The 18832-nt window shown below is 45.1% G+C and overlaps 1 protein-coding gene across 2 annotated transcripts in view; it reads left to right on the forward strand.

The window, feature by feature from the left end:
• LOC130128006 (ankyrin repeat and fibronectin type-III domain-containing protein 1) overlaps window positions 1–18832 on the forward strand; it is a 320420-nt gene that overhangs the window by 287152 nt on the left and 14436 nt on the right. For both annotated transcript variants that reach the window (XM_056297716.1, XM_056297717.1), the window contains exons 14-19: window positions 6434–6533; window positions 6714–6846; window positions 8184–8303; window positions 9102–9317; window positions 17404–17570; window positions 18059–18209. In XM_056297716.1, the coding sequence (XP_056153691.1) occupies window positions 6434–6533; window positions 6714–6846; window positions 8184–8303; window positions 9102–9317; window positions 17404–17570; window positions 18059–18209 (887 nt within the window). The remainder of the gene's footprint in view (window positions 1–6433; window positions 6534–6713; window positions 6847–8183; window positions 8304–9101; window positions 9318–17403; window positions 17571–18058; window positions 18210–18832) is intronic.

Consider the following 18832-nt stretch of genomic DNA (forward strand, 5'->3'; position numbering starts at 1 on the left):
AGACTATCGGTGAGGGAAGCCCCCCCCCCCATCGCTGCTCCACCCAGGGAGGGCTGCAGACTACCACATGCCTCCTCCCATACATGTGGAGTCGCCAGCCGCCTCTTTTCACCTGACAGTGAGGAGTTTCACTGGGGGGACATAGCGCATGGGAGGATCACACTATTCCCCCCCAGTTCCCCCTCCCCCCTGAACAGGCGCCCCGACCGACCAGAGGAGGTGCTAGTGCAGCCGGCTATGGGCCAAGCTGGTGACTCCACGTCTATTGGAGGAGGCATGTGGTAGTCTGTAGCACTCCACAGATCAGCAGAGGGGGTGGAGCAGCGACTGGGACGGCTCGGAAGAGTGGGGTAATTGGCCAAGTACAATTGGGGAGAAAAGAGGGGGGGATCCAAAAAAACAAAAAAGATACATTACCTCATCGCTGTATATTTTACAAATAGCTATTTGTCCAAAACACCACTACACCTCTCACGCCATCCATCCATTATCCGAACCGCTTATCCTGCTCTCGGGGTTGTGGGGATGCTGGAGCCTATCCCAGCAGTCACTGGGTGGCAGGTAGGGAGACACCCTGGACAGGCTGCCAGGCCATCACACAGGGCCCACACACACACACACACACACATTCAAACCTAGGGGAAGATTTCGTGTCATAGTCAAGAAATGTAATCTATGAAATTGTGCTGGGGGACACGATGTCACCGACATTTTCTTCTCCGGCACCACAAAGTTGTATGGGCCAAGTTTTTCTTGCACGAGTCACCTTATCAAGATGCTGGCTGTGGCTGGTCTGGCCTCCCGGGAGAATGCCGCTCACTTACATATATTTGAAAACACAAAAACTACCCTAACCCTAACCGCTGTAGTTTTCTGTGTCCTGTGTTTGTCAGTCTCTATGACAACAGAGTCAGTCTCCTGGGAAACGAGCCCACTCTCATCCCATGGCGTCACATGTTGGTGCTGTTGGTATAGTGTCGATACAAGACGTGCGGGATGAGCTTCAGCATTTGAGATACGGTGGGTTAACGACTAGCAAACCCTAACGACTTCAAGTGTACATCATGAATATTCATAAACCGAGAAGCAGTTTCCCACTGGAGTCTGTGGAGCATCCGGCACGTCTCCATACGGACACCATCGATGCTTTGTCACAGCGTCGATATGCGAGGCCAGGAGATGACAACCACATTTGTCCATGGCGTCGCACAAAGTCGACAAAAATCTAAAATTTAGCGTCTCATCTGAAAGTGGCGTGAGGGGGGGGTTCATCCAGACTACATTCAGCTGACATTTTCAGTGACATGTGGCGCCGTCAGACGCCAGACAGCCAACTCTGGCCGTGTTGGTCTCAGTAAATCTGAGCAAGTGTGTTTGTGTTGTACCACAAAACTTAATAAGTTCTGCGCTCAGTTTATTTAATGCAGCGATGGCGTGGAAGGAAATACAGCCAGTGTGAAGCCTTGTGGCGTGGTGCGTTTTATTTTGAGGGGTGGGTTTCAGGTGGGATGGATTTCCACTAGCTGTGTGGTTCTTACACTCGGTTGGACGCCCCCAAGCCAAAACAACACGCCTGTTTTGTGTTGTTTTCTTTTCGTACCAGACAAGACACGTTAAAAACACACATTTTGAGGGCTGCGTTTCCAGAGGTGGTCCGGCGGCGGCGGGAGGAAAATGAGCATAAACAGCGTTGACACTCGGTTAAACGCGTGCAGGTGTGACACGTCCCAGAGATTACCGCATCACGCCTCGCCTTGACGGACGCCCTACAAACCGAGACACGACATGGCGGGGGGGCTGCACCCTAGAACAACGTGCCACCCTGAAAAAGGACCCCGCCGCCACCCTGAACCACCCGCTCCATGTCTGGACCCTCCCCTCTAAACCCCCTCAGGTTTTTCTTCTTTCCATGACTCAGCCCTCCCTCTGAAGAACACCTTTCTCTCTCTCTCTCTCTCTCTCTCTCTCTCTCTCTCTCTCTCTCTCTCTCTCTCTCTCTCTCTCTCTCTCTCTCTCTGTCTCTCTCTCTGTCTCTCTCTCTCTCTCTCTCTCTGTCTCTCTCTCTGTCTCTGTCTCTCTCTCTGTCTCTCTCTCTCTCTCTCTCTCTCTCTCTCTCTCTCTCTCTCTCTCTCTCTCTCTCTCTCTCTCTCTCTCTGTCTCTCTCTCTCTCTCTCTCTCTGTCTCTCTCTCTGTCTCTCTCTCTCTCTGTCTCTCTCTCTGTCTCTCTCTCTGTCTCTCTCTCTCTCTCTCTCTCTCTCTCTCTCTCTCTCTCTCCATCTGACTCTCTCTCTCCATCTGACTCTCTCTCTTTCTCTCGCTCTCTCTCTCCATCTGACTCTCTCTCTTTCTCTCGCTCTCTCTCTCTCCCTCTCACTCTGACTCTTGCTCTCTCTCTGCTTCTCTTGACGCTCTCTTACTCTCGCTCTCTCTCCATCTGACTCTCTCTCTGTCTCTCACTCTCTCTCTGTCTGTCTCTCTCTTGTTCTCTCTGTCTGTCTGTCTCGCTCTCTCTGTCTCGCTCTCCCTCTGACTCTCGCTCTCTCTGCTTCTCTTGACTCGCTCTCTCTCTCTCTCCCTTTCTCTCTCTGTCTGTCTTTCTTTCTGTCTCTCCGTCTGACTCTAACTCTAACTCTCGCTCTCTCTTTCTCTTGACTCTCTCCCTTGCTTTCTCTGACTCTTTCTTTCTGTCTCTCCGACTGTCTTCCTCTCTGACTCTCTCTCTCTCTCTCTCTCTCTCTCTCTCTCTCTCTCTCTCTCTCTCTCTCTCTCTCTCTCTCTCTCTCTCTCTCTCTCTCTCTCTCTCTTTCTCTCTGTCTCTGACTCTCTCTCCCTTGCTTTCTCTGACTCTTTCTTTCTGTCTCTCCGACTGTCTTCCTCTCTGACTCTCTCTCTCTCTCTCTCTCTCTCTCTCTCTCTCTCTCTCCCTCTGACTCTGACTCTGACTCTCTCTCGCTCTCTCTCTCTCTCTCTCTCTCTCTCCCTATGACTCTCTCTCTGTCTCTGACTCTCTCTGTCTCTGACTCTCTCTCGCTCTCTCTCCCTCACTCTCTCTCCCTTGCTCTCTCTCTCTGACAAACAGCTCTGGCTTTTTCTCATATTGGAGCCAATTACACCCCCCCCCCAAAAAAAAGAACTCTCTCTGGTGGCATCAAAATCTGTTTGAGTTGTTGGGGGTCACGTCAGCGATGTCACTCTTCTCTGTCTTTGTCGCTTTGCCATCTCTCGTTTTCTGTCTTTCCCTGAAGCGCAAACACACCCCTGCCACTCACTTGTCATCGTCCGGTGTGCATGGAGGGCATGGAGGGCTGTACGGCGTGGGGGGGAGGAGGTACGGTGGCGGTGCCGGGGGGGGGTGCGGGGTTGCAGGTTACACCAGAAGCAGTATAATAGTCAGCATTGAGCGGCTGCTAGTTTTCGCAGCCGGCGACAGGCTGAGCCGGGGGTAGCCGGGGGTAGCTGGGGGTAGCTGGGGCACGGTAGCCGAGCCGAGCGTGTCCCCGGGTCATGTTTGTTGTTCCTGCGAGAGACGAAGCCGGGGACTGGAGTCGGGAGAGAGGGGATAAATTAACACTGACTGACTGCTGGGGGCCCCTTACACCCCCACCTACACCCACACCGGCCGCCAGCCGCCCTGTCTACTACACACACACACACACACACACACACACACACACATTCCCGCACGAGTGCTCAAAAAGGACCTGTCATGTGCAACACATCCGTCTGTCATTTCTGTTATTTTTCAAAACAACGCACGTTAATAACAACATTTGTTGTGTCAATATTTGTCGCTATTAACACGGGTCGTGTTGAAAAGCGGCACACACAAACACACACACAGTCACACACACATGCACACTGTCCCGAATTAGAAAGCCGAGAGTGACACGTCCTTTTTAAAGAGGACCGGGACGCCGCGCATAGATAGCACACATACATACATACATCATACTCATGTCTTCCTCTCTCTCTCTCTCTCTCTCTCTCTCTCTCTCTCTCTCTCTCTCTCTCTCTCTCTCTCTCTCTCTCTCTCTCTCTCTCTCTCTTGTTTGTCTGTCTCTCTGTCTGTCTCTTGCTCTCTCTCTCTGTCTCTCTCTCTCTTTCTCTCTCCTCTCTCTCTCTCTCTCTCTCTCTCTCTCTCTCTCTCTGTCTCTCTCTCTCTCTCTGTCGCTCTCTCTGTCTGTCTGTCTCTCTGTCTGTCTGTCTGTCTGTCTGTCTCTGTCTGTCTGTCTCTCTCTCTGTCTGTCTCTCTCTCTTTCTATATTGCACACTCATGTATGCATCCCATACCCACCACCTCTTCCAAGCTGCAGCCCGAGACCCCCACCCACCCACCCCCCCTTCTCCAAACACTATTAATTAAACTGTGAAAGGGGCCTTGAGTAACGCAGGCAGCCCGCCGGACAGCCCTACCTGTCTGTCTTACTCAATGTCAGCTGGGGGACTGGTGGGAGCTAAGTGGTGAGAGAGAGAGAGTGTTTTGGGGTGGGGGTGAGAGGGGCTAAACTCTTTACTCCGCCTCGACTCGTCTGGTGAGAAGAGAGCGAGAGAGAAAAAGAGGTTCTTTTCGAGACCTGAATGTGGGGAGTTATTGAGTCCAAGTGACCCGCGGCGTCAGCGGAGTCACCCAAGGGTGGAGGGGTTGGCTGGGGGCTGGGCTGGTGTGTGTGTGTGTGTGTGTGTGTGTGTGTGTGTGTGTGTGTGTGTGTGTGTGTGTGTGTGTAAGCACCACATATCTTGCCTCTCAGCTCATTACAACACACACACACACACTCATAAACTTACATACGTACACCTCCTGTCCCAATCCCCCCCCCACACACACACACACACAAAATAAACACATTTCCAACAAGTTTACTAACATCACTGTCAGTGAGAAGGAAGGAAAGGGTTAATACTAACACACACACACACACACACACACACACACACACACACACACACACACACACACACACACATTACTACATCTCCTTGGCTCCTCTAGTATGCCTGAAACTCAAGATATGCCACGCTTTGGTGGCTATAGTATGTGCAGGTAAACACACACACACACACTAACTAACAAAACACACACTCACACACACACACACACACACACACACACACGCACACACACTGCGGTCGGCATCCCTCTGGGATCTCAGTGTTAGCGGCTCCCTCAAGGCCTGTAGTCTGCCTTCGCCCGCTGGCGTGACGGCCAGCTAGCGCCGTGCCGCAGGAGCACGTGAAATGTCTGAAAGTATTCCCAGACAGCGCCCTTGGCCGCGTCGTGGTTTGTTGTTGTTTTGTTTCCATGCTTTGTCTGCCGGGGGCGTGTTTATTGGCGACCCCAATGGAGAGAGAGAGGTGGAGGTGGATATGCCTCCGCAGTTGTTGGATGACCGAAAAAGAAGACAGCTGTTTTAATCCAGTTATTTTAAAAAAAAAAAAAAAAGGGAAAAAAACGTGGGCAGTCATCATAGACTGTACAAGAACTTGGATGGAGGCTCTGTGATGTCACCCGTAGGTTTCTGAGGAGCCTTTTTTGGACACACAACTTTGCATTTATACCGCCATCTTGTCAGATTTTGGAGCCAGAACATCAAAATTGGGGCACTTTGTTGAAGCTGAGCTGACGCATGAGCAACCTGTCAATCACGTCAGAGAGATAGAGACCTGTCAATCAATGCAACCCCCCCAACATACCAGTCTGTAAGCCTTTATATCCTCTTAACAGAACAAAAAAAGTAAATGACAAAACACACCTTAGAAGAAGTTAAATTAGGCTCTTGTGATTCTAAATTCTTGTGTATTTTTTTTTTCACTGACTTTGTGTATTTCGAGAGAGAAGTTGAGGTTTTTACTATTGACTTCTGAACAACCTGAGTCTTTTTGAAGCCAGCATCTAGTGGTCATTGGGAGAACTGCATCTTAACGCCGTTAGCATTAGCTTCCAAGATCAGCCGCTGTGGTTGCCGTTGTGTGGCCATCGCTGTGGTGTTGAGTCCATCCTGAAATGTGAAGTCACTGGGGAGTGAAGCAGGCGGGACACTTGCATATTATTGTGTTGGGGTTTAAAATGACAGGTGAGCGGATGTCATTGGCTGATTAAGATCACGTGACAGGAATGAGCAATAGCTTAAATGAGAAAAGGTGCCTGCCAGCTAATGGAGGGGAAGCTGAACAAGGAAAAGATGGCCTCCCTGATTCATCCTGAGAGCTTCATAACGAAAAGTAAAACAAAACATTCAGACCCAGCTTAGAATCTTATAGTTGTGTAGCTTCAACCTCCTGACCTCCTCAAATGTGAACCCAGCAAGGGGTTGCCGTTAAACATCTTGATGTCGTACATTTATAATCTCTTTGGATATTACACTTCGATATAGTAATGTAAAGAAAAATGCGTAAATGTACTTCCTGTTCCTTTTTCCTGTGTCTTTCCACCCAGAACAGTGCAAGGCGCCCCCACAGGGCAGGAAACACTCAGTCTCCAAAAGCCTTCGTCACCTCTTCCAACCCACGAGTAAATTCGTCAAAACCTTGAAAAGGTAAAGAGATTTATTCAGTTCAACAAATCTATTTATCAATTACTTATTGATTATTCACATTATTTCTCATTTTGTTAAAAAGGGAACCAAACTAAATTGTGCCGGTCATGTTTTCTTTGTATTATTTGTCGCTTCGGTGTGTACTGAGTGTATTTTTGCTTGTCCGTCGGTCTCCTCCAGAGGACTGTACCTGACGGCCATATTCTACAGAGATGACAGCGTCCTGGTGACTCCGGAGGACCAGATCCCCATCGTAGAGGTGGAGGACTCCTACTCCAGCTCCCTCATGCAGGACTTCCTGTGGTTCACCAAGGTAGAGCAGGAGGGCGAGAGAGGGAGAGAGAGAAGAGAGAAAGAAAAGCAAGAAAAGGATATAGACAAATGGACAAGCAAGCAAGAAAGAAAAAGACAGAAAAAACTGGAAGAATGCTCTCAGAACAGTTCAGATCTCCTCTTCTCTGGTACTGAGACTCAGGGGACAAGCCAGCTGAGGAGTCAGCACTCAGCTAGGATATAAAACAGGTTTTTCAAAGGTTTTGAATCACCGCAACCACGAGAGGCCCTTGATCATACAGTCATAACTGTGCACAAACATCATTAGGCTGACAGGCGGCCCAGTGGTTAGCGCTGTCGCCTCACAGCAAGAAGGTCCTGGGTTCGAACCCCAGGGTTGTCCAACCTTGGGGGTCATCCCGGGTCGTCGTCTGTGTGGAGTTTGCATGTCTGCGGTGGGTTTTCTCCGGGTGCTCCGGTTTCCCCCACCATCAAAAAGACATGCCTGTTAGGGTTAGTACTCCTGTCTGTGTCCCTGACTGAGGCATGGCGAGACGAGCTGGAGGTGGTCCCCGGGTGCTGCACAGCAGCTGCCCACTGCTGCTAGCTACACAGCTAGGATGGGGTAAATGCAGAGAACGAATTGCCCCATGGGGATTAATAAAGCAGTAAAAAAAAAAAAAAGGCCCAGTAGTATGGGAGATTAGTAGCAGACAGATACACACACACACACACAACCAAACGCATTATTGTAAACAGATAATCTTAGAAAATGAAAGGAGGGCAAGAAAAAAGAAGTAAGGAGACAAATGGACAAGAAAAAGAAAAAAGAAAAGAACGAGACTGAGGGAACAATGATTTTTAGTTTGTTGTGGTTTTTCGGTCAGCATTATCTCATCAATCAGCTCTCGAAACAATGGTTTTAATTTTATCCATTTGTTGACAGCGGTTAGACAACAGGAAGTGAGGCTCAAACTACAAGTTGAACCCAAAGGCATGCTGGGAGATTTATCAGAGACAGACTACGACCCCGTCATTACCATCGTGTCACATCACCCCTGCACACTCGTTTAACTCTTCCTGCCATTTAAAAATCTAAATCTAAACTGAAAGACTGAATTTTACTTTTCCTGTAACGAGTTTTCAAAGAGTTGAGTCAGTTTAGTGAGGAAGGACATTGTGTCCAGATGAACTGATTCAACTCTCTTTGCTGTTCTTACCTGGACCTTTGCTGCTGAAACAAGTTTATCCCTCATGGAGATCAACTATTTAAACTATCTGTCTGTCTGTCTGTCTGCCGTTGTTTGTGTGTTTCTATTTGCATGCCTCTGTGTGTGTGTGTGTGTGTGTGTGTGTGTGTGTGTGCGTGGCCATCAGGTGTCCTACCTGTGGGAGGAGATTGTATGGCTGCAGCAGTGTGTGAGCACCTCCCAGACCTCCTGCTCCTGCGCCCTGCAGACTCGCCTCAAGATGCTGCAGGCTGTCGCCCACCTCCAGGTACGCCCGCACACCCCTGCACCAACCTCCGCTGCTGGAAAGCAAGCTGCCAGGGTCGATGTGTTCGAATCCCAAGTCTGAATTCCAGAATGAGGAATTCCGCCACAAAGTAAAGCTAATTAACAGCAGCAAATGGCCGTGCATAACATTTTCCGTAGCAGGTGACTCAACTCTTCAGCAGGGCTGTAGCCGGGGCAAATTTTGAACCAAGGTCCAGAAGCAGGGTAGGTTTTTTGTATAGCTGTACATTTGCACTTTTTCTTTACCAGGAAAATCAGAGTTTCAGACATGTAATTTCCTGCAAGCTGGGCAATTTTTAATGCATGTGAATCACAACGTGACCCACAAACAGCAAACTGACTTTTAGGACAAATAGTTGAAAATATTCTGAAAAAATGAATTATCTCAGCTATTTTCTTAAGTAAATAAAATAAGTAACTACAATATAGCTGACTGGCTATGATTATTCATCTACATCATTGTCATTTCCGTCACACACATGACTTGAGGCAAGAGTTGTGATTGATTGGATTGTTAGCCTAATTGTACGCAAAGGTGGAAGTGCATTATAACTGATTAGTTGAGAAATATGTGAAAACTCAGATGAGTGAAAGAGTTGTGTAATCCATACTAAACTGATTCAAAATGTCATTCGGACGTACCAGGTAGATAGTTGTATGTCATCTGCCATTCTGATCCCTAAAGCCTCATGTACATAAAATGAACTCTTCATATTTTCACACAATTTATGACCTCAAGTGTTTTCTGACAACCCATCTTCCTGTCCCCTTCTTCCAGGGCATGTTGGGAACTCAGGATCTGGGTCAGGTGTACTTTGAGCCAATCAAAGACAAGCATGGTAACGCCCTGCTGGTCCTGCTGAGGGACATGAGCACCTGCCCCAATCTGGACGGCGTGCGCTGGACGCAGCTCTGCAAACTTCAGCTCCAACGCAAATCCATCTCCTCGCCCGAGGAGCCCACCGCCTTGGACATGCTGCTCATCACCCTCCATGTGAGTCCAGCCTTCAGTCAGTCTCATTTTGGTTTACATCACACATTTAGGTTGTACATCAAACCTTTTACATAGGATTAGAGAGCAGGTCGTAGTAAAGGATGAATATGGACCTATGCATCTATCTATCTGTCTATCTATCTAGCTATCTATCTATGTGTGTGTGTGTGACTGTGTTTTCGTTGAAGTGTTTTTATGCTAGTTTTGTTGCCTTGAATAAAATAAGCTTGATAGAAACGGAAAATATTCGGTTCGAATCCCCGTGTTACCTCCGGCTTGGTCAGGCATCCCTACAGACACAATTGGCCGTGTCTGTGGGTGGGAAGCCAGATGTTGGTATGTGTCCTGGTTGCTGCACTAGTACCTCCTCTGGTCGGTTGGGGTGCCTGTTCGGGCGGGAGGGAGAACTAGGGGGAATAGCGTGATCCTCCCACACGCTACGTCCCCCTGGCGAAACTCCTCACTGTCAGGTGAAAAGAAGCGGCTGGCGACCCCACATCTATCGGCGGAGGCATGTGGTGGTCTGCAGCCCTCCCCGGCTCGGCAGAGGGGGTGGAGTAGCGACCGGAACGGCTCGGAAGAGTGGGGTAATTGGCAAAAAAGAAACGGAAAATATTAAGTAAAACCCCCAAAATCATAAAAGTTCATTTGCTCACTTAAGATGGATAAACTTTTCATTCACAAAAAAAGATAAACGTGACAGATCTAAATGTGAATCACATGATCAGGTCTCTCTTAACCTTAATCGCTCCATCCTTCTGCTACGTGTCTAAGTATGAAGACATTCAGGGTGGTCATCACTTCAGAAGTTGATGGAAATGTGACTAATGAGAGGTGCTGATGATCAGCATTGGGGCGTTAACCCGGGTTAGGGTGAGGGGAGGGGTTGGGGTCAGGGTTACAGGTGGGATTCGAACCCCAGGTTTGTGTATGGGAGGAGTGAGTGTCTGGCTGTGTTAGGGATGTGAATGTTACTGGTTAACAGTGGGGCTCGACCGGGCAGGGGACCGAGTGGAGGAGATTACAAGCGGCAGTAAAATATGAAAGGCATTAAAAGTAAATGAAAAAGCAACATGAACGGCATCCAAACAAATATCTCAGTACGAGGTACGTTTTTAACGATGGTTTGTAAACTTAATCAGTTTCGATGCCGTTGCGTCCCAAGAGAAACCGTTCTGGTTCTGATTTTAGAGCTTAAAAACATCTTCAAGGAACGGCGACCTGGTAGCTGGCAGGGGTCCGATGCCTTGCTCAAAGACAATTCAGCGATGTGGAATTGTGCTGACACATGGGGTTTGGGTCGAATGGCTGATTCCTAAATCACTATGTCACCTTGCCAATCCCGTAAAAAAATCCGTTGTGAAGTTTTACGAGAGAAAGGAGTCGTAATCGGCCCTTTCACCTCCATGTTTTCCTAGTTGTTGCCGTGCTTGTTTTGGAGACAGATTACTGCCTTTATGGAGTGCAGAACAGCTGAAAGGTTTTGTCAGCAGCAAGCGGTCGTTTTTGTTCAGCCACATGCTTTGTATTTTTGGTCCCCCCCCCCCCCCTAAAATCTATAATAGCGAAACGGCTTATTGTAAAGTGCTTTCAAAAGAAAACGCAAAATTAGAGTGAATTCAGAAAGCATTTGCCCGCTGGAAAATATCAAATATGTTCTATTTATTTTTTTGACTCCCACCACTCAGAAACACAACAAGAGGCTCTGTAGCCAAAACAAGAAGACTCCGGATTAAAATGTGCTTCCAATTAGGACTCCGGCTGACGACTCCGTGCAGACTCTCGCTGTTTGCATGTCTGTATCTGGAGATTTGATGTCTGACGGAGTCGCCACTGAGGGCCAGCTGTTACATGAGCCTACGGTCAGCTTACCTGTCAATCACTCCGCCTCACTTTTATATCTAATTAAATTACTTTTCATCTTAATGTTACTTTTTCATTTTTCGTGAACCTGTTTGGACAAGATACTTTGCATTTTTACATTTATAAGGTGTTTGGGTGAATCTCTCACCCATACTGCCTAGCAGCCGACGCAGGAAGAAGCTTAAATGCCTACACATCAGCAAAGTCACAAGCAGTCAAGGTCGAGGGTCAAGGCCATGATGACTTTTTCTTCTTTTTTTTAAATTTTTCCCCTTTTCTCTCCCCAATTGTATCCAGCCAATTACCCCACTCTTCCGAGCCGTCCCAGTCGCTGCTCCACCCCCTCTGCGGATCCGGGGAGGGCTGCAGATTACCACATGCCCCCTCCGATACATGTGGAGTCGCCAGCTGCTTCTTTTCACCTGACGGTGAGGAGTTTCGCCAGGGGGACGTAGCATGTGGGAGGATTACGCTATTCCCCCCAGTTCCCCCGCCCCCCCTCTGAACAGGCGCCCCAACCGACCAGAGGAGGCGCTAGTGCAGTGACCAGGACACATACCCACATCTGGCTTCCCACCCGCAGACATGGCCAATTGTGTCTGTAGGGACGCTCGACCAAGCCGGAGGTAACACGGGGATTCGAACCGGCGATCCCCGTGTTGGTAGGCTATGATGACAACCATGTAATAATCACATTGGTGAGAGGTGCTGGGAAATCAAATAGATCAATTAAAGGGAAGCAATCACGAGTTTCGACTTTGTGTGTCTCTGTCTATATTGGTGGGATGTGTCTCCATTAGCAGCCCTAATACTGAGCAGTCTTCTGTGTGTCTCTGAAAAGCCACTGAAACTGTTCCAAGAAGCATCTGATGGTGACGTCACTGGCGGACAATCGTGAATGAGAAAACGTACTTCCTGGTTTGCAGTTAGACTGCGTTTTATAAGAAATGCGGGATAACCAAGCTACATCCAGCTGTATAAGAAAATGGAAATAATGTTCATTACAGCTGTATGACTTAGTGTTGTTATTCGCATGCCTGTGACGACTACGGCGGAAACAATTTTGGCGCCATTTCAGAGACACAGAAAACTAACTGGTCAGTGCTCTGGCTACCAATGGACATATAATGTATGTAGTGATAATGTTGAAAATCGGTTTTGAAAATCATTTCCTATTAAGGAGAAAGCCTGAGGAGATATTTTTGGCTCTCAAAGTAAGAATCAGAATCAAGCTCTGTGTCTCTAGTGTTCACATACTGGGATTGTGGTTGTTTGTGTTGCTCAGTGTGACACTAAGACATAACACAAAATTCTAAAACACTAACATCAAAAGTAAAATGTGATAAGTAAAAAAAAATGCATTGAAAGCAAAACCCAGAGTCTCGGTTCTGTTTTCTGGTAAACCTGGTACCCTTTAATTTGCAGCATTGTGTTTTTTTTTCTTTTTTCATTGTACATTGTACATTGTACATTGGTTTGGGCCTGTGGCTCCAAAACAATGGCAGAGGCTCACTTTGACAAACCCGCAGTCCATAGAAATATTTGTTTTGCGAAATATGACGAAATACATGGAAACCTTCTGAAATGTTTTTTTTGGGGGCGAAATGGCTTCCACCCCCAAACACGCCGCAGGAAGTTGGTTAAGCAACCAGTTGGTTAAGCAACAAGAGCAACAAAGCACACAAAAAAACAAGTCCAAATACACATGTTGATAGTTTTAATCACAGTGTGGCTTTGCTGGTTAAATAAAGGTTGAATAAATGAAAACAGCAACAACAACATTGTCATAATCACCACTGTACCACTACCACCACCACCACCACCATCATCATCATATTTTTGTCTTCACCATTAATCTGCTGTTCCATTGTCATCGCCCCGTTAATTGCATATTTGCATACATCTTATTTACAGTAAATACTCTGAGGTGAAAGGTTAACTTAGCTTCCTTTTTTTAATCATTTATAATTTATGTTTTCTATTTACTGGCCCTCCCCCTTTACTCTGCATCTTAATTTATAGGCCCCCTAATTCAGATAGTTTTATTTTGAGTTCCCTGACCTTCTATCTATTGCCGTGCCAAAATACGACAGGTGCACTTATCCTTGGTGATTTTAATATTCATATGTGTTGTCCTTCCCATTCCCTGACTACACATTTTTTGGATCTTGTAGACTCTCTTAACCTTATTCATCTGTTAAAGGGGCCACACATTCCAAAGACCACATCTTAGACCTTGTACTCTCATCTGGTTTCTCTCGCGAATGTCTTAATCTGATGGATATGCCTGTATCTGACCATAAAACTGTCATTTTCAAAGTCCCACTACAGCTCACTATTCCTGGTCACTATCCTAAAATGCGCTCTCGCATGCAGTTAAATTCTGTGATGCTTTTAATTCATCATCTTTTAATTCCTCTTTACCCCCCCCTCAATCCAGATGCACTGTTCGATTCATTCAATGATTAGTGCTTATCTATCCTCGACCAAATTGCACTGTTTAAAACTAGGAAACAAAAATCAAATAACCTCCCCTGGCGGAATGATCACACTTGTGCCCTTAGAAGACTCCATAGAAAGGGCGTCCAGGTAGCGTGCTGGTCTATTCCATTGCCTGTCAACATGGGGGTCACCAGTTTGAAACCCCATGTTAGGGGGTGGAGCAGAGATCGGGATGGCTCGGACGGAAAAAAAAAACTAGTACCTTTAGAAGACACTGTAGGAGATCAGAATGACAATGGAAGATCAACAAGTCCGAATTAGCACATAACACCCTTGAAAACCAAATATTAATGTACCAGAAGGCAGTTAAGGATGCGAGATCAGCATACTTCTCTGAATTAATATCAAGAAATAACCACAATCCAAAGTTCTCTTTAGGGTAATTGATTCTGTTAGTAATGGTCCCTCCACTTCTCTTTTTGAACCTGAAGGTACGTTGCCCGAAAAATTTCTCACTCATATTGTAAATAAAGAGAAGAATATCAGGTCCCAAATCCAGCCAGGCTCTTGCATTTGTTCCATTCCCCATGTTAATTCTGCCTCTTTTACCCAGTTTCAACCAATTACAATTAGTCTCCAATATGAACGCCTCCTTCTGCAGCTTAGACATCATTCCCACTAAACTGCTCAGGGAGGTATTTTCAACTATCAGCCCCGTTATTCTGCAAATTCTTAATAATTCTCTGGCCTCTGGTTCTTTTCCAGACAGTTTTAAGCATGCCATTGTTCTCCCAATGCTGTAGAAACCTAATTTAGATCCCCCGTCCCTCAGTAACTACAGACCAATCTCCAAATTGTCTTTTCTATCTAACGTTCTGGAGAGAGTAATTTCTTCTCAATTGATTTCTTTTATGAATACTAATAGTGTTTTTAGCAGTTTCCAGTCTGGTTTTAGAGCACTTCATAGTACTGAGACAGCTCTAGTTAAGGCCACTAATGACATACTGTTTACTGCACACAGGTGACTGCTCGATTTTAGTTCTTTTAGACCTAAGTGATGCCTTTGACACAGTCGATCACAACATCCTCTTACATCGCTTAGAGACTTGGGTTGGGATCAAGGGCTCAGCTCTTAGCTTATTATGGTCTTACCTCACCAACAGATATTTTTCTGTTGTTCTGGGTAACTCTACTTCCTCGATGGCTCAGTTGAGTTGTGGTGTCCCTCAAGGCTCAGTTCTTGGCCCCCTTCTCTTTTATATATGGGTTATTCTCATATTACATCACATATCATGTGACAGCAACACAGCCGCCATTACTGGAGGACATTGGCTCCCATCCATCCATAGGATACTTTGTTGCTCTCACTGCGCAATGCTAAATGTTTTCTAAGCAGTCAGAGTAGATGGAATTTGTTTCAAGGTTTGATTCATACAGAATAGCTATCGTGGTTCGAGATTTTACAATGGTTAATTTCTGCACTGTTTTTGGTTGTTCCAATCGAGCTGACAGAGAACAGAACAAGTCCTACTTTCGCTTTCCCAAGATAATCAACCATCAAGGAGAAGAAACTCGAAGGTTGTAAGAGGAAAGAAGAATAAAATGAATATCAAGGATAAGTCAAGAAGATCTTACAGATGAAAAATTAATATCATGCAGAAGTTAAGATACCTGCTTTTACTAAAGGGAAAAAATAGCTTGATCCTTTAGAAATTGAGGCAACATGAAAAAGTGCATCTGTCCACATCCATATATCCATGTGGAGCGTGTCATTGGCCTAGTACGGAGAACATTTACAATTTTAAAAGGAATTTTACCAGCAGACTTACCTCAGTAATAAGGGTAGTACTGGTATGACAACAGTGGATAAAATTGCCTTGGTTTCTTGTGCATTGACAAATGTGTGTGACTCAGTAGTTCCTTCAGACTGGTAGAACTTTCAGATTATATATTGTTCATTGTAAAAAATTGTTATAATATACTTTTTTTTAAACAAAAACATTTAAAAATAAAGGCATTTCAATTTTATTAGATATTTTTCAATTGTGTCAATCATCATCAGCAGTTATAAGCTAAATCTTAAAATTACATGGTTTGAATATAATCAGTACAAGAGGGAGAGAAACTGCTTTTGTTTTGTAAATTTGCTAACATATCGGTCTAACATATCAATAAGTATCAGTTTTTCCATATATCTCTGCTTGGTTTTTCCATCTAAAGCTTGTACATAATTCTTGATCGAAGCCATCGCGGAATTGCATGAGATTGGCCTAACAGCAGAAAATCATCAAATCGAATCTGATCCTTTGCGCCGTTAGGCCAGAACTTTGTAAATTTTATTTTGCAAACTGTTTTTGGAAGAGTGGATGACAACTTCAATGTTTTATTTCCGTACATTAAAATTTCGTTCTTGTAAACACAGATCGACAATGAGAACTTCAGTGTAAACAGTAGTTGCTAAGGTCTAGCTGTCCTCCAACATGACGGAGCTGTCCATTGTCAATGAAAAAGTAATGTGATTGAGAATAACCCATACAAGCTGCCCCTTGGCCAGGTCATTCAAAATCAGGATGTGCGTTACCATTTTTATGCTGATGACACTCAGTTATACATGCCACTAAAATCCTTAGATTTTAGCACCCTAGGAAATCTCACAACTTACCTTTCTGACATTAAATCCTGGATGTCTGAAATTTTCTCAAATTTAATGATAAGTCTGAGGTCATTCTGTTTGGTCCCAAAAATTCCATTAGCCCTTTTGTTATTAATCTCAGTGGTCTGTCAGGTAGTCTTAAGCAGGCTGCTGGGAATCTTTGGGTAGTATTCGATGCTAACCTCGGTTTTGAAAATCAGATCAAACATGTTGTTCAGTCACGCTTTCTCCAGCTGAAGCTAATTTCCAAAATTAGGTCATTTTTATTAATTGCCAATCGTCAAAAAGTTGTACATGCTTTTATCTATTCTAGGCTTGACTATTGTAATGCATTTTATTCTAGTATCAGCAAGGGCTCCCTCCACTGTCTACAGTTGGTATAAAATGCCACTTCTTGGCTCCTTACCGGGACAAAGAGGCATGACCATATCACACCTGTATTTGCCTCCCTACACTGGCTCCCTGTTATATTTCGAATTGGTTTTAAAATTTTATTGCTCACTTTTAAGGCTTTAAATGGTCTTGTTCCTACATACATTTGTGCTTTATTGACCTGGTGTATGCCCTCTCAACCATTAAGATCCGCAGATGGAACCCTGCTGGTTATTCCCAGGTCTCGGTTTGTTACAAAGGGTTATCGGGCTTTTGCTGTTAGAGCCGCCACACTATGGAACTCTCTTCCTGTCAAACTAAGACAAACCAAGTCTCTAGCTTCTTTTAAAGCTTGCCTTAAAACTTTTCTTTTTATGAAAGCTTTTACGAATGTTTGATATTTGTTTTTATTTAATTATACTGTTTTTACTTTTACTCTTACTTATTTGGCCTTACTCTTATTTTTGCCTTGTTTGGTTTTATTTCTTTGTAAAGCACTTGGTAACATTGTTTTGGAAAAGAACTATATAAATTAAATTGTTGTTATTATATTTTGCCTTTCTCTTGTACTTTTACCCTTTTACATATTTATTTTATCTTTATTGCATCAAATGCACTGTGTGTATCTGTTGCACTTGAATAACTAACTTGACTTTTGAAACTCAAGCTTCACCATCACCACCAGGTCCGTCTCCATTATGCTAACGCTAATGCTAACACTAGCCCCTCTATCTATGACGGTGTGTTCTGCTCCAGGAGAAGCTAGCATACCACAGGCGGAGCAGGAAGCTGTTATCCCCGGGTTTGTATCTGGGCTACCTGAAGCTGTGCACCTCAGTGGACCAGATCAGAGCCCTGGTACCACAGAAACTCCCCAATGTCCTTTGTCACACCAAGATCCGGGACAACAGCAACGTGTCCAGGTGAGAGCCATCATATATTGACACTTTTGCTTAAGTGTCGATATATGATGCGAAAAGGATCCTTCAGCACCCGTGTGAGATGTGGTGGATTAACCACTTGCTAACCTTAACCCTAACCTAAACCACCCCTTAACCTGTATGTCATTAAAATGCATATATCAAACTGGAACATCTCCTATACAGATGTCGAAGCATGTCAGTATATGGACACTGGTAAAGCACTGATATATAATGCTATGGGATGAGAACACATTGGCAATGTTTGCACATCCAAAATTCAATTAGTTGGATACATGTAAAAAATAGTGTGATGATATACAAAGATAAGATATACACCTTCTGTGTGTGTATGTGTGTATTTGTGTGCGTGCATGCGTACGTGTGTGTGTGTGTGTGTGTGTGTGTGTGTGTGTGTGTGTGTGTGTGTGTGTGTGTGTGTGTGTGTGTGTGCGCGTCTGCTTGCGTGTTTACCTTTCCTATCCTTTCAGGGAGGAGTGGCAGTGGCTCCAGGCCCTCAGCTCCCTTGACGAGTCCTTGGAGATGGACCAGGACATTCAAAGCACTCCACATCGCCTCCTACAGGACCTCCGCAGTGCCGCCAAGGACCTCCTGGCCCACATCAACATTCCTGGCAACCAGGTCAGAGCCAAGCTTGAGCTTGCCTGCAAAAGATTCAATCCCACATACTACAAATTGCATCCATTTTGGAAGAATTGATGTTTGGGGTTCACTGTGTAGAAAAATATGTCTTAATTTGTTTGATTGTATACTGGGGCTTCTATTCAAAGCATTTCACACTTATTTCCCATTGAGTTACACAGGGAATGAAACCCTTGATCCTCAACGGTTCTAGCACAGTTTTGATAGTGAATGTTGAACAGTGTTACGCTGCGTGTATCGAGCAACAACAGTAATCCACAGTATACATGATCATGCATTAAAATAAAAGAATATGTTTACCACTTTGTCAGCACCGCTCTCAAAGTAGTTTTTTAAGAATAACTATTAAAAATAACATTTATGCAAGTTAAAGATTCAGTGAAACGATTCCAATGAAAATCATGTTTTCCAGTCTCATGTTATGACAGGTTTGTGAATGTAGTCACCCAAAACATTAAACTGCTGCAGTTATTACTGTCACTGTTTCAGAAAACCAATCAGCTTCTGGTAATAAATTACATCATCTAATGCTGTGATTTGATTGGACAGTCAATGAATTGTCATTTGACAATTGGTCTGTTTTTGAATAGTTGCCTAGCAAC

The sequence above is a fragment of the Lampris incognitus genome, chromosome 17 (genome assembly GCF_029633865.1).
Source record: "Lampris incognitus isolate fLamInc1 chromosome 17, fLamInc1.hap2, whole genome shotgun sequence".
NCBI lineage: Eukaryota > Metazoa > Chordata > Actinopteri > Lampriformes > Lampridae > Lampris > Lampris incognitus.